Genomic DNA, 13,177 nt, shown 5'->3' with positions numbered 1-13,177 from the left:
CATAATGTGTTGTTGCCCTGTAACATGCTCTGTGTTAAGTGCTATCCATTATTTACACTAGAATAATTGTCTATGTACAGAGGGATTTACCCTGGAACTCAGTTGGTTATGTTGCCTTTTCAAACTTTAGTTTGACACAGCAAAACCAATGAAGACCTTCATTACTTTCCCTTCACAATATGGTTGCCGCTTCTGTTAACAGCTTTAATCCATTAGATTTATCTTGATGACTCTATCATCCTGGAGAGTAAATCCCTGAGCTTAGACAGTACATTTTAGTCTCATACTATTATCAGCTGCTAACCTAGAAATGTTCAAGTGGATACACATTATCCAGCTTATTGTGTTTTTCCTAACACTTATTTACAATATCTAGTTACTTTTTTGTAAAGTAACCAGATATAAATACATGTTGGGAAAAGCACAGTTAACATTCAGGCCGCCATCTTTTTTAAATTTAATTCATGGAATGTGGGTGTTGCTGGCAAGGCCAGCGTTTATTGCCCATCCCTAATTGCCCTTGAGAAGGTGGTGGTGAGCCTCCTTCTTGAACCGCTGCAGTCCGTGAGGTGAAGATACTCCCACATTGCTGTTAGGGAGGGAATTCCAGGATTTTGACCCAGCGACAATTAAGGAACAGCGATATATATCCAAGTGAGTGGTAGTGTTTCCATGCATTTGCTGCCCTTGACCTTCTAAGTAGTAAAGGTCGCGGGTTTGGAAGGTGCTGTCGAAGAAGCTTTGACGAGTTACTGCAGTGCATCTTGTAGATGGTGCACACTGCAGCCACGTTACGCCGGTGGTGGAAGGAGTGAATGTTTAAGGTGGTGAATGGGGTGCCAATCAAGCGGGCTGCTTTGGCTTGGATGTTGTCCAGCTTCTTGAATGTTTTTGGAGCTGCACTCATCCAGGCAAGTGGAGAGTATTCCATCACACTCCTGACTTGTGCCTAGTAGATGTTGGAAAGGCTTTGGGGAGTCAGGAGATGAGACACTCGCTGCAGTATACCCAGCCTCTGACCTGCTCTTGTAGTCACAGTATTTATGTGGCTCGTCCAGAGAAATCTCTGTCACAGCCAAGTGTTTTAATTTGTTTTTCTACACTGTCACTAAATAAACAGTAGTATTACAGTAATGAAGCTACTCAAAGACTAGCTTTATTATTGTAGTACTAACACTAGACGGCGCTTCACCTAAACCACAATTCTACCATTTAAAAAAAATATTTTAACCTGTTGGCCTATGTCCTCTAATTTTTTTTCCTTTCCAACTCATTCCTTTTATATATTCTCCAATTTTAATCCACCTATTTTGCCCCCTTTTTCACTGTTAAACTCTTTAAAAAAGTTTTAACCTATCTTCTTTGCGCCTCACTGCTTGCAATGTCCTTTGATCAGATAGGAGGGACTATGTTTAATGCTTCGTGTGATTGGAAAGCAGTTTTAAAAGTTGGTTTTCCAGCCAATGAAAGTCTAGATTGTAAAGATTGACAATGATTGCATTCTAAATGTGAGCTGGTCATTCTTTGACAGAAAATGATGTCAAACCCAAAAAGCAATTGCTCATCAACAGGACTCAGATGCTTTTACGAGGCGCAAGAGTTTTGAGCCGCAATCTTGCAAATCCCGCAATCTTGCCCTGGCAAATGTCCTTGCTCCCGAGATGCATTGGATCTGTCAAGCCAGAAACTTGACAGATCGGAAGAGCTGGTTTTCAGCGCATGCACATTGCACGCTGAAACTCGGCTTTTTCGGTGTCTTCCCGGGTCCTTAGAAACTTTGTATGGACCTGGGGAGGCCGCGACTTCTGGGCCATTATATCGATTTGTAAAGGTTTTTGTACAAGCAATCACGGTTTGGGGTAAGGCCTGCTTTAATACAAAATGATGCTGTCCTCCAACTTCACTCAAAAGGACAAAGCTGGAAGTTTTAGGTCAAAGAGCAGAGGTCATGGCAAAATGAGGTGTTTTTAAAATGTGTTCATGAGTTGATTTTCTGATGTTTATGCTGCTAAAACATTTTCAGGAACCCAAAAAATAAAATTAACAAGACAAATGCTGGGAGCTGGCTCCTTGATGCTGGGCTCCTGGAATCTGAATTAAATGAAGATAACATTAATCTGTACTATACATTCCCCGACCGTTTTCATTCTACAGTTGATGTTTTCCATGTCTCAGCATCACAAGAGCTTAAATAGTATTTGATTACGGAATCATATATTTCGCTGTATCCTTCTAACCTTTTGTCCTCTCAACCAAATATTCATCATTTCTGAGGCACCATTTCAATCAATCCACCACCTTTGATGGAAGTGAATTCTACCTATCTGCTACTCGGTAGGAGTGAGGGAAAATCTTCTAATCTTTTGCTGTTGGCGTATATTTTTGTGCTCGGGTCCTGCAGTTCTGCAAACATAATCCAGAGATAAATAACATTTCAAATGTTAATCTATAAGCATGTCTATTACCAGAGATCACATTCTAAATGGAAGTACCTCCCTCCCTGGGAGGAACTTCCATTCAGAATGTGATCTCTGGTAATAGACATGCTTTTCGATTAACATTTGAAACCATAACAGAAAGCTGGCTGACCCTGCAGCTTTAATACAATAGAATTGACACCAATTTACAGAACTCAAAGCGATAATGCACTTAACCAGCTGATAAATCATCCATATTTACAACATGAAGCTCACCAGCTCACATAAATTTTTCTTTCAAACAAGGATGATAAATTTAAATAATCCATTATACATGCTTTAACACTTGTCGACATGATATTAAAATCCAGCTGAAAAGAAATCCAGGCTTACCGATGAGAATACAGTCTAGGAAATGTGATTGTATTAAAAAGGAGCGTGTCTCCTTACCTTGAAGAACATCATGGTGGCTCCATCTTTAACTGCCCCATATTCTATTTTCGTTTGTTTTGCCAGATCATCAGCTGACTCGATGGGGGATTCCATGCGCTCAACTGTGAGGAAAGCAGCCAGGTTTGCCGTGTACGATGAGATGATAATGAGGGTGAAAAACCACCATATACCACCAATAATCCTGGTAGAAAGGGCCTTTGGCATCAGTTCAGAACCTGTTCCAAACACAGGACCAGCCAAAAAAACAATTTACTTAGTAAACAACAGATATGCAACAAACTGTTACATGCTTTACAAAAATAAATGTTGGACTATTTCTATTTTTATTTCTTAAAAACAAAGCTGGGTTTAATAAAGGAAAGCAATGCGAATGTTACAGTTTCTGCACCAAAAGTGGGAGAAGGGTGAATTTAGTATTATAAAAACTCAGCAAAAAGCTTTTCCCACTTGCTCACTCTTTTACTGATGTATATGTCTCACAAATTCCAGTTATTTTGGTTCAGTGATTCACTGATGGACTCCATAACAGTGACCCTCTGCTAACCTTCCCACCCACAATGCTGAGTGTCTGAGAGGCTGCAGGGAGGTCATTGAAGGCAAACTTCTCCATCCACGCAGGAAAAAATACTTTTTACAAAGTGCATTGCAACAGAATAACTGAAAAGGAAGACTTTTTTTTAGTTCAAAGCACCCTTTTTGAAGCTGGGCCAAGAAAACAGCTGATACGACAAGGCCAGATACGAACCATGAAGCTGCTTTATTTCACAGCGGTTGAACGTACAGGGCAATAGTTACGACCAATGGATGGATTGTCAACACCGCACAGACATACAGATGGTCATGTGAATTGGTTGCCCGTTGTAGAAACCACGCGATTTTTATTTTCATTAAAATCAAGACTTTTTAAAGGGCCGGCACAGGCACGATGGACCGAATGGCCTCCTTTTGTCCTGTATCATTCTATAATTCTAAGTTGAAAATCAACCCACTTAATTTGACCAGTACAATTTATCCTTGTATGAACATACAAAAATAATGAATAGTTTAAGTGTGTGTGTGTGCGCACGCGAGTGTGTGGGGCTTCCCTCTCTCTTTGTTCTGTTCTTTTTTAAATGCTCTTCATTTCTACCATCCTCTACCTTTGACAAAGGTTCTACCCAAAATGTTAACTCCTCTGTTCTCTCTACAGATACTGCCTGAGCTAGTGAATGTTTCCAGCCTTTCTGGTTCTGTTCAGAATTTCCAACATCTGCTGTTTTTTGTACTTTCTGTTTAAAACAATGTGTTGCAGACAAGAAGATACAGATTTTCAAGTGTGTTACACACAGGATAACCCCAGTGTGTTAAAGATAAAGTAATACCCAAACTTGTTAGCATTAAATACAGCACTTTACACAGTCGGGTATATGTAGGATAAGGCACGTTGTTAAGTGCATTAACACATATGCTGAACGTATTTCAAGGCAGGAACATATCAAGATGCTGCGATGTCCTTAACTAAGAGCAATATTGCAGAAATGCACATGTCTTCTGAGCCCTCCTGTACCAACAAGAAGGCTGATATGTAAAAAAAAACAGCCCTTAGGTACATGAGCTTGCTCACTTAATTCACAAAACAGAAGCCTAACCTGATACAAACTTATTACTGACTAGCTCAATGAAAGGATTGCATATAATGTTTCACTGCAGTTTCACCAGTTCAATTCATAAATATAAAATGCAATCTTCAATCTTTAGATGATGGTAAATATACAACCCGGGAGGCCTTGGTGCAATGTTTTGATTACAAGTAGTTGAATATTTCTGTGTGAGATGAATATGTTTGGAAAATGAGTTATATAGGTATTTTATGACATGTTTGCAATCTCTGGCAAGTTACTGTGCCTTGCAGGATATGCCCATGAATATGCTACACTGAGGCAGTTGTTGTACTTGGCCTTATCACCCATTCTGTCAATTTACAAAGTCACAAGATAAATACGGATAAGGAAAGGCATCAGGCTCATTTTAGTTAATTCATCTAGAAAAATCTGCTGTCTCACTGTCACAGCATTGGTGTCTCTGCTAAATTATTCTAAGGTTGCTGTCACCACTACCCTGCTTGGAAGTCATTCAAAGCATTGATCACTCTTTGTAACAAGAACTCCCAGACATAAGAACAACATTTTTCTCCAAATCGAACTTGTGCTTTGTTATCAAGTTTTATTTTGAAGTAATCCACTGAATTTACTTTTTCGATACATTTTAATTAATATCTTATCGATCTTTTAAAAGATTTCTTTCATTTGCATCCTTTCGTGGTTGAATAGCCTGGGTTTCTCCAGTCTTGCATCATAACTGAATCCTTTGACAAAAGATACCTGCTCTGCCTTCATCCTTTGTGTTACAGCCCTAACATCTCTCCTCTAATCATTCTGATCTCACTTGCTATTATTAACTTCCTTCCCAATCACCAGCAGTCTTCTTCATGTAGTCTTGTGTCCAAGACCATTCACAAACTAAAGCTTTTTGTGTGTGCACAAATGTAAAACTCTCTTTACATTTGTCCGTTTTCTACTAATAAAAGGACTCCAATGCATTTTTCACACAACTGCATGATGATCACAGCTTGAAATCTTTAATCACAATAAAGAACTGATATATATATACACCCTTATAAAAGAAACAAGGTCACCCGTTACAATGTGTGTTCAAGTTGGAGATTATAAGTTTACATTCTTTGGTAATATTAAGAGTGCATTCAGCTTTTTATTGGGTCAAAGTAGTGCACAATGTCACATCCATAAAAGGATTCAAGGACATGTTTAAAGGGGTTATTTATTGTTGCTGCAAAATACTCATCACCCCAACTGCAAATAATTCAATTAAAATTACAAATCTCCCTTTTGGCTAGATGGTAAAGAGCTGTTGTATGTTGCGTCACCAGAGAGCTGTTAAGCCGACAGAGGACTGTTGGTGAGGGACTCCATTGATTCAACAGATACCCTTACCTGGCACCGTATGTCAAGGTGGGCAAGTCAGCAGGACTTGGTATCCAGGTCTGAAAAGGAGACTGGATTCTGCCGAATCAATTGCGTGATTCATGGACGGAGCCCATAGCAGTAACTCTCTGCTGACTTTCCCACCCAAAATGTTGAATGTCTGAGAGACTGCAGGGAGGAAAGTGAAGGCAAATTTCTCCAACCATTTAGGAGAAGGTTGTTTTTGTAAAGTACATCGCAACAGAATAACAAAAACATTTTTTTCATTAAAAGTGCTATCACCCTCCCTTCCCTTCTTTACTCTCCTTGTTCTTATCGACTATTTTCCGTAATGGTCATTTCTATCACTTCATTTGTTATTCTTGTGTGAATTTAAACCCTGGGAATATTTCCTGAATTAAAAGTTTTCAAACTGAATCAAAGGAAAATTACAACAATGCTGACGGGATGGATTTTACATTGACAGTGCTTATAGGTATTTCATACTTTCCAACTTGTATCTCCCTGGGGAATTCCACAGCTCAGCCTTTAACTAGAAGACTTCTTCCCAGTTGAAATTGGTGTATTCAGAATTTAGTATGGCATAATCTCTTTTATATTTTCTACTAAAGATTTTTAAAAATGAACAAAAGGCTGACCAGTATATTTACATTGTTGTCTATGGTCGCGATTTCACCTACCGAGGCAGGAGCGAGGTGGGCGATGTCAGTGGCGGGGTCCTTACCTGCACCTGTCTCAATCCCAGCTTCCCACATCACTTTACCCTGATTGGGCTTGTTAAGCCCGCCCAGCACGGTTCCCGGCCAATTAAAATGATGCGTCATTTGATGATGCGAAAAGGGGTCAGAGGGTCTAGTAAGAAGGAGAAACTGAGGGAAATCCTTATTAGTCAGGAAATTGTGTTGGGGAAATTGATGGGATTGAAGTCGGATAAATCCCCAGGGCCTGATGGACTGCATCCCAGAGTACTTCAGGAGGTGGCCTTGGAAATAGCGGATGCATTGACAGTCATTTTCCAACATTCCATAGATTCTGGATCAGTTCCTATGGAGTGGAGGGTAGCCAATGTAACCCCACTTTTTAAAAAAGGAGGGAGAGAGAAAACAGGGAATTATAGACCGGTCAGCCTGACATCGGTAGTGGGTAAAATGATGGAATCTATTATTAAGGATGTCATAGCAGCCATTTGGAAAGAGGTGACATGATAGGTTCAAGTCAGCATGGATTTGTGAAAGGGAAATCATGCTTGACAAATCTTCTGGAATTTTTTGAGGATGTTTCAGTAGAGTGGACAAGGGAGAACCAGTTGATGTGGTGTATTTGGACTTTCAGAAGGCTTTCGACAAGGTCTCACACAAGAGATTAATGTGTAAAGTTAAAGCACATGGGATTGGGGGTAGTGTGCTGATGTGGACTGAGAACTGGTTGTCAGACAGGAAGCAAAGAGTCGGAGTAAATGGGTACTTTTCAGAATGGCAGGCAGTGACTAGTGGGGTACCGCAAGGTTCTGTGCTGGGGCCCCAGCTGTTTACATTGTACATTAATGATTTAGACGAGGGGATTAAATGTAGTATCTCCAAATTTGTGGATGGCACTAAGTTGGATGGCAGTGTGAGCTGCGAGGAGGATGCTATGAGGCTGCAGAGTGACTTGGATAGGTTAGGTGAGTGGGCAAAATGCATGGCAGATGAAGTATAATGTGGATAAATGTGAGGTTATCCACTTTGGTGGTAAAAACAGAGAGACAGACTATTATCTGAATGGTGACAGATTAGGAAAAGGGGAGGTGCAACGAGACCTGGGTGTCATGGTACATCAGTCATTGAAGGTTGGCATGCAGGTACAGCAGGCGGTTAAGAAAGCAAATGGCATGTTGGTCTTCATAGCGAGGAGATTTGAGTACAGGGGCAGGGAGGTGTTGCTACAGTTGTACAGGGCCTTGGTGAGGCCACACCTGGAATATTGTGTACAGTTCTGGTCTCCTAACTTGAGGAAGGGCATTCTTGCTATTGAGGGAGTGCAGCGAAGGTTCACCAGACTGACTCCCAGGATGGCGGGACTGACATATCAAGAAACATTGGATCAACTGGGCTTGTATCCACTGGAGTTCAGAAGAATGAGAGGGGATCTCATAGAAATGTTTAAAATTCTGATGGGTTTAGACAGATTAGATGCAGGAAGAATGATCCCAATGTTGGGGAAGTCCAGAACCAGGGGTCACAGTCTATGGATAAGGAGTAAGCCATTTAGGACCGAGATGAGGAGAAACTTCTTCACCCAGAGAGTGGTGAACCTGTGGAATTCTCTACCACAGAAAGTTATTGAGGCCAATTCACTAAATATATTCAAAAAGGAGTTAGATGTAGTCCTTACTACTAGGGGGATCAAGGGGTATGGCGAGAAAGCAGGAATGGGGTACTAAAGTTGCATGTTCAGCCATGAACTCATTGAATGGCGGTGCAGGCTCGAAGGGCCGAATGGCCTACTGCTGCACCTATTTTCTATGTTTCTATGCGTCATCAGCCAGTTTCCTTAAAGGAACCATGTCCATATTCATTTTGACAGTGTTCTGTAGTATTGAGGTGCTGCAAACACTGACAAGCACTGCACAAAGGTGCACCACTGCACCTAAGCTCTCCCATGACACCCTCCATATGCTTATGGAGGGAATCACAATGCTAAATATGTCACTATGCTTGATGGTAGGTTATATCCAAAGTATCTAACTCGAAATGGATAAAGTCAGGTAGTTAGTAATGAATGAATTGAAGCATTTGAATGAAGCTCTTTTGTCTGCCAGTTTAACAAAAGCACAGGTTTTAATGCCTTAGTCTAACGGAGGAATTTCATACAAATATCAACTTATGAGTGAATGTAATGGCCTGGATTTTATGGTAATGATGGTGAAGTGTCAGCATTCGTCATCATTAACCCTCTAAAACTGATCGCAACTTAAGGGTTTAGTGTATATGCATATAAAAGCGGCAATCCTAAAGATGCGATCAGTCGCTCACTGCTCCGACACTGGCTGCGCTGTGCATAACCGCCCCCCCCCCCGCCATCACTACCACATAGATGGCAGTGTGAAATCAGTGGCACTGACGAAAACTTGAGTTTTTCCATGCTAATATCGCTGTTAAGTATCCAATTAAATGGAATTGGTGTAACTGGGGTTTTAACAGCATGCTGATTGCTAAACAACCATCTGTTCCTGAAAAGCACCTTTTTATATTTGTGGAGTGTCAACTTTTTCCATTATGATAAAAAAAAATGTTTTTTAAACTTAGACATTTTAAAAAAAGTTTTTCATGATATTTCAATTTTTACCTTACCCCATGTGAAAATCACAATCTTTATTTTGCTCTCTGTAACATTTTTAAAAAGTAACGATAAAAGCTGCTTTTTATTTCCTGGTTTGCTGTCTTTAAGAATTCTTCAATGTCTTCTGAGATAGCTTGTTGATGTTACTGAAACCTGTGGCTGGGGGATTGCATTACAATCAAAGAAAAGTACATTTCTTGCCATGGAGATTGTGAGATCACTGTAGGCAGCTTTTTTCACGGTCAGTGACGAGCGCCTTAGCTTCGCCGCTGACCGCAAATTACGGCTCAATGTGTTAATTCGTGTTTTGTTTGTGGGTTCCTAAGTTCATGACTGGTTGTTCCAGATTTCACATAAGGAATGTTATAGATTCCATTTGACCAATTCCCTTCATTTTAAACCACTGATTGCATCTCCCTTGCACTTTGATCTTTCTAGTGAGAAGCCCTCAGGGCCTCTTTTCACAACTCAGTGATCTAAGATCTAGAATCACCCTTTTGGGTGTCCCTTTAGACTTTAGAAGGTACAACTATTCCGTGTACACCCTAAAAATGTCAGATTCACATTAACAAATTGCTGACTCAAATTCACAAAAGCAAAAATACTGCGGATGCTGGAACTCTGGAAAGCTGTCTCAATTTCATCTGTTATCACAACCAAGTTGTGCAGCTCATAGCTGGCATATCTCATTACACAGCGCTACGATCAATTGCACATCGAAAAAGGTAACTTTCTCGTCCAAGTGATCGCAAGACCTCTGTAAGCAGCTTTTCTCAAGGCCACTGTCGAGCGCCTTTGCTACTGACGGCCCAATGTCTTAAATTACGTTTGATTTCTGGATTTCTAAATTGCCTGGATGATCATATCTTTCATTGAGAATCATATTTACTATCTTAAGATATATATATCCCCTTACATTTATATACCCTTGCATGATATATACCACATATCTGCATTGATGATATGACTTACTAAATACACTGAATATCATCACCCTTGCCATTTCTTGCCTTTCTTCACTATTTAGCATCATCAGAAACTGTAAATATTCTGCTTTCTTTCTTCAGAAGCTCTGAGATGCAGCTGCATAGACTATGGGCTAGAAATTCGTTTTCAGCCAAAACTATATTTTTTCAGCAAAACTACTGTTTTTGCTTCGCTGCCGCTTATCGGCCAGAAATTCAACCTTTAATTTGCGCAGTGGTAAAAATCGGCGTTGCACGAGGATTCGCGGCGCAAACAGTGATCCTCGCCAACTTTAGTCCGAGGCCGATATTGCTGCGAGAGAGGCCTTGAGAGGGGAGAAAAACACAAAAAAAAATTGGAAAAAAAACATTCACAAGAAACTTATCTATTGAATCGCTGAAAAAAGAATTAAAAAATAAAAACCTGAACTTACCTTTTGTGCAGGTCTTCATATAGGAGTGCACGATAGGTTTTACCCTGACGGTATTCTGGCCGCAGAATATGAGTGCGGAGAGAGCCAAATTTCGGGCGAAAACGCTATTTCGGGTCTTGCACGGCGGCACTCCTCTCTCCAGTGGTACATGGAAAGCGCTGCCGCAAAACATCACCGAATTTCCCGCCGATCGGTTTTTTGCCAAATACCCAGTCGCAAAGTCGACGAATTTCTAGCCCATCAGGTTTTATGCTGATATAACTATTTTCTGAGACTCATTAATATTTAGCTTAGTTTCTCTGCGGTTTCCCTGTTAGATCCTGCCATGCTACGCACCTCAGCCAGCCTCCATTCTTAAGGTCCTGTACTAGACAGGACACAGCAGTAATACTTTTCCTCCCATTTTCCTTCCCTCCCTCTCTAGGAGTCCCTGATCTTGAATCAGTTTCTCCCCACAACACGGCCAAGGCGGGTGCCTTGCTTCAAATTGTTTCTCGAATTTATTCTTCACAGCCTGAATAATACCTTAATAACTCTCATTTTATTAATGTATGGAAGATACAATTTATACAATCACAGATGAGCTGATTTTGTCATTTGTAAGGTTACATATAATATATATCCCAGAATATCATCCACATATATATTGGGCCAGAATTTGCTCCTAACAGTTTAATGATGCTCAGCATTATTAATGTGTAAATCACCCAGCCACTTGTGGCGTTGAAGAGATACCCTGTGAATTGTGAATTTCCATAAGTTGCTGGATGATTTGTGAAAACGGCAGCTCACCCTTTATCTCCCCATGAGTTTCAGTGAAGTTGCTACAATTGTGCATTAATTGGCAATTAAACTCACCGTAGAAAGTTTGGGCTTGTACTCAACAGCATAAGTACCTTTCTATTGACAAAATTTATGTTCCTACAATGCCAAGCAACCTCTCCGGCCCAGAGAAGGAACAATTGAAACTGTGGTGTTTCATTCCTATAGGTAGTTAAATTGTAGTGAGATATTTTATAAAGTTTAAACTTTTAAAATGTTTTTCTTACTTATGTGGCTTGGTGTCAAATTTTTGTCTTATAACACTCCTGTGAAGTACCTTGGGATGTTTTACCATGTGAACGGCGCTATATAAATACAAGTTGTTGTTGTTTTCCTTATTGTATTTTTCTCTCTCTTAATCCAATATTTCTTTAATATTCGTTATTTCTTTCTGTACCTAATTTGACTCTAATTCACCCTATTTCATTCTCTGTTCTTCTGTTTCTCTATCCTTAAATCTGATTGATTAAGGAGATAGTCTGTTAGCCCCGTCGTTCACTCAGGTCCCAGATGCCCCGTTGCCCTCACCACGCCAGTATCAACTCACACTTCTCGTCACTTGCAGTGCAAAGATTTTTCAAGCTACAGGATGAGGAAAAAAGTCTAACTAACAGGGTGCACCATGGGATGCCCCACTCCAGCAAGTTCAGGACCATTATCTATAATGCATATATTCTCCATAATCTAGTCGTGTATTCTGGTTATATCCACATGCCAGCATTATGTAACATATTAAAGTTACAAAAAGTAGTAAATATAAATTTTAAGTGTTAATGCTTAGATTGTGGGCCAGTTTCATTAATGATCGAGTGACATTTTTCCACTGTTCACTCCATGAATGTTTATATGAATCTATTTCTTGGTATTATCAAAACTGTATTTGATTCATTCTTGGGATGTGGGTGTCACTGGCAAGGCCAGCATTTATTGCCCATCTCTAGTTGCCCTGAGAAGGTGGTGGTGGGCATTCTATTTGAACCACTGGTAGCAGTTTGATAAAACTGAGTGGTTTGCTAGGCCACTTCAGAGGGCAGTTAAGAGTCAACTATGTTGGTGTGGGTCTGGAGTCACATATAGGCCAGACTGGGTTAGGACGGCAGATTTCCTACCCTAAAGGATATTAGGGAACCAGGTGGGCTTTTACCACAATCCAGTAGCTTCATGATCATGTTTACTGAAAACAGCTTTTAATTTCCAGAATTTTTAAACTGAATTCAAATTCTCAAATGGCCACATTTTATGGATTAATGGGCTCAATTTTGGCCAGGAGTCGCTCCGTTTTTTGGGGAGTAACTTGATTTTTCTGGCGTAACTTAAAAATCCCCATTTTGCACATTCAATTTGCACCAGTGTAAGTGAGTTAGTTAGGATTTTTTTTGTTTTGTTTTTTTTCTCAAAAGGGGGCGTTACCAGCCACCTACGCCAGTTCTGCCCATTTCGGCAGCTTTGGCCAGCTAATAGTTACTCCAAATCTAATTAGGCCAGCGTATGTGGCCACTTCAGAAAACCCTTGCGGAGAGTTAAGAAATCAGCACAGGTAGGCACATCGGAGGCCATTCGGCCTGGGATAGGGGCGGGAGGCCAACAGAACTGATAGAAATCATCCAGTCATTCATGTTCCTGTCTGGATGATTTCTATCAGTTATCCTGCCCGCCCACCCCTAGCCCTGGTCGAGTGAATTTCAAAAGACTAAAATTTAATTTGGTCACTAATAAAGAAACTTAATGACTAAAGAATGTGAATAGAATCAAACAGCTATATAGGACATCATATGACAAACTTC

At 40.3% G+C, this 13,177-nt stretch overlaps 1 protein-coding gene across 1 annotated transcript in view; it reads right to left on the bottom strand.

Moving 5' to 3' along the window:
• grik3 (glutamate ionotropic receptor kainate type subunit 3) overlaps window positions 1-13,177 on the bottom strand; it is a 609,594-nt gene that overhangs the window by 56,905 nt on the left and 539,512 nt on the right. The window contains exon 13 of the mRNA XM_070899209.1: window positions 2,868-3,085. Within this exon, the coding sequence (XP_070755310.1) occupies window positions 2,868-3,085 (218 nt within the window). The remainder of the gene's footprint in view (window positions 1-2,867; window positions 3,086-13,177) is intronic.

The sequence above is a fragment of the Pristiophorus japonicus genome, chromosome 14, assembly GCF_044704955.1.
Source record: "Pristiophorus japonicus isolate sPriJap1 chromosome 14, sPriJap1.hap1, whole genome shotgun sequence".
Lineage (NCBI taxonomy): Eukaryota > Metazoa > Chordata > Chondrichthyes > Pristiophoridae > Pristiophorus > Pristiophorus japonicus.
The sequence above is the reverse complement of the archived record's forward strand: the minus strand, read 5'-3'. Positions and strand labels throughout refer to the sequence as shown.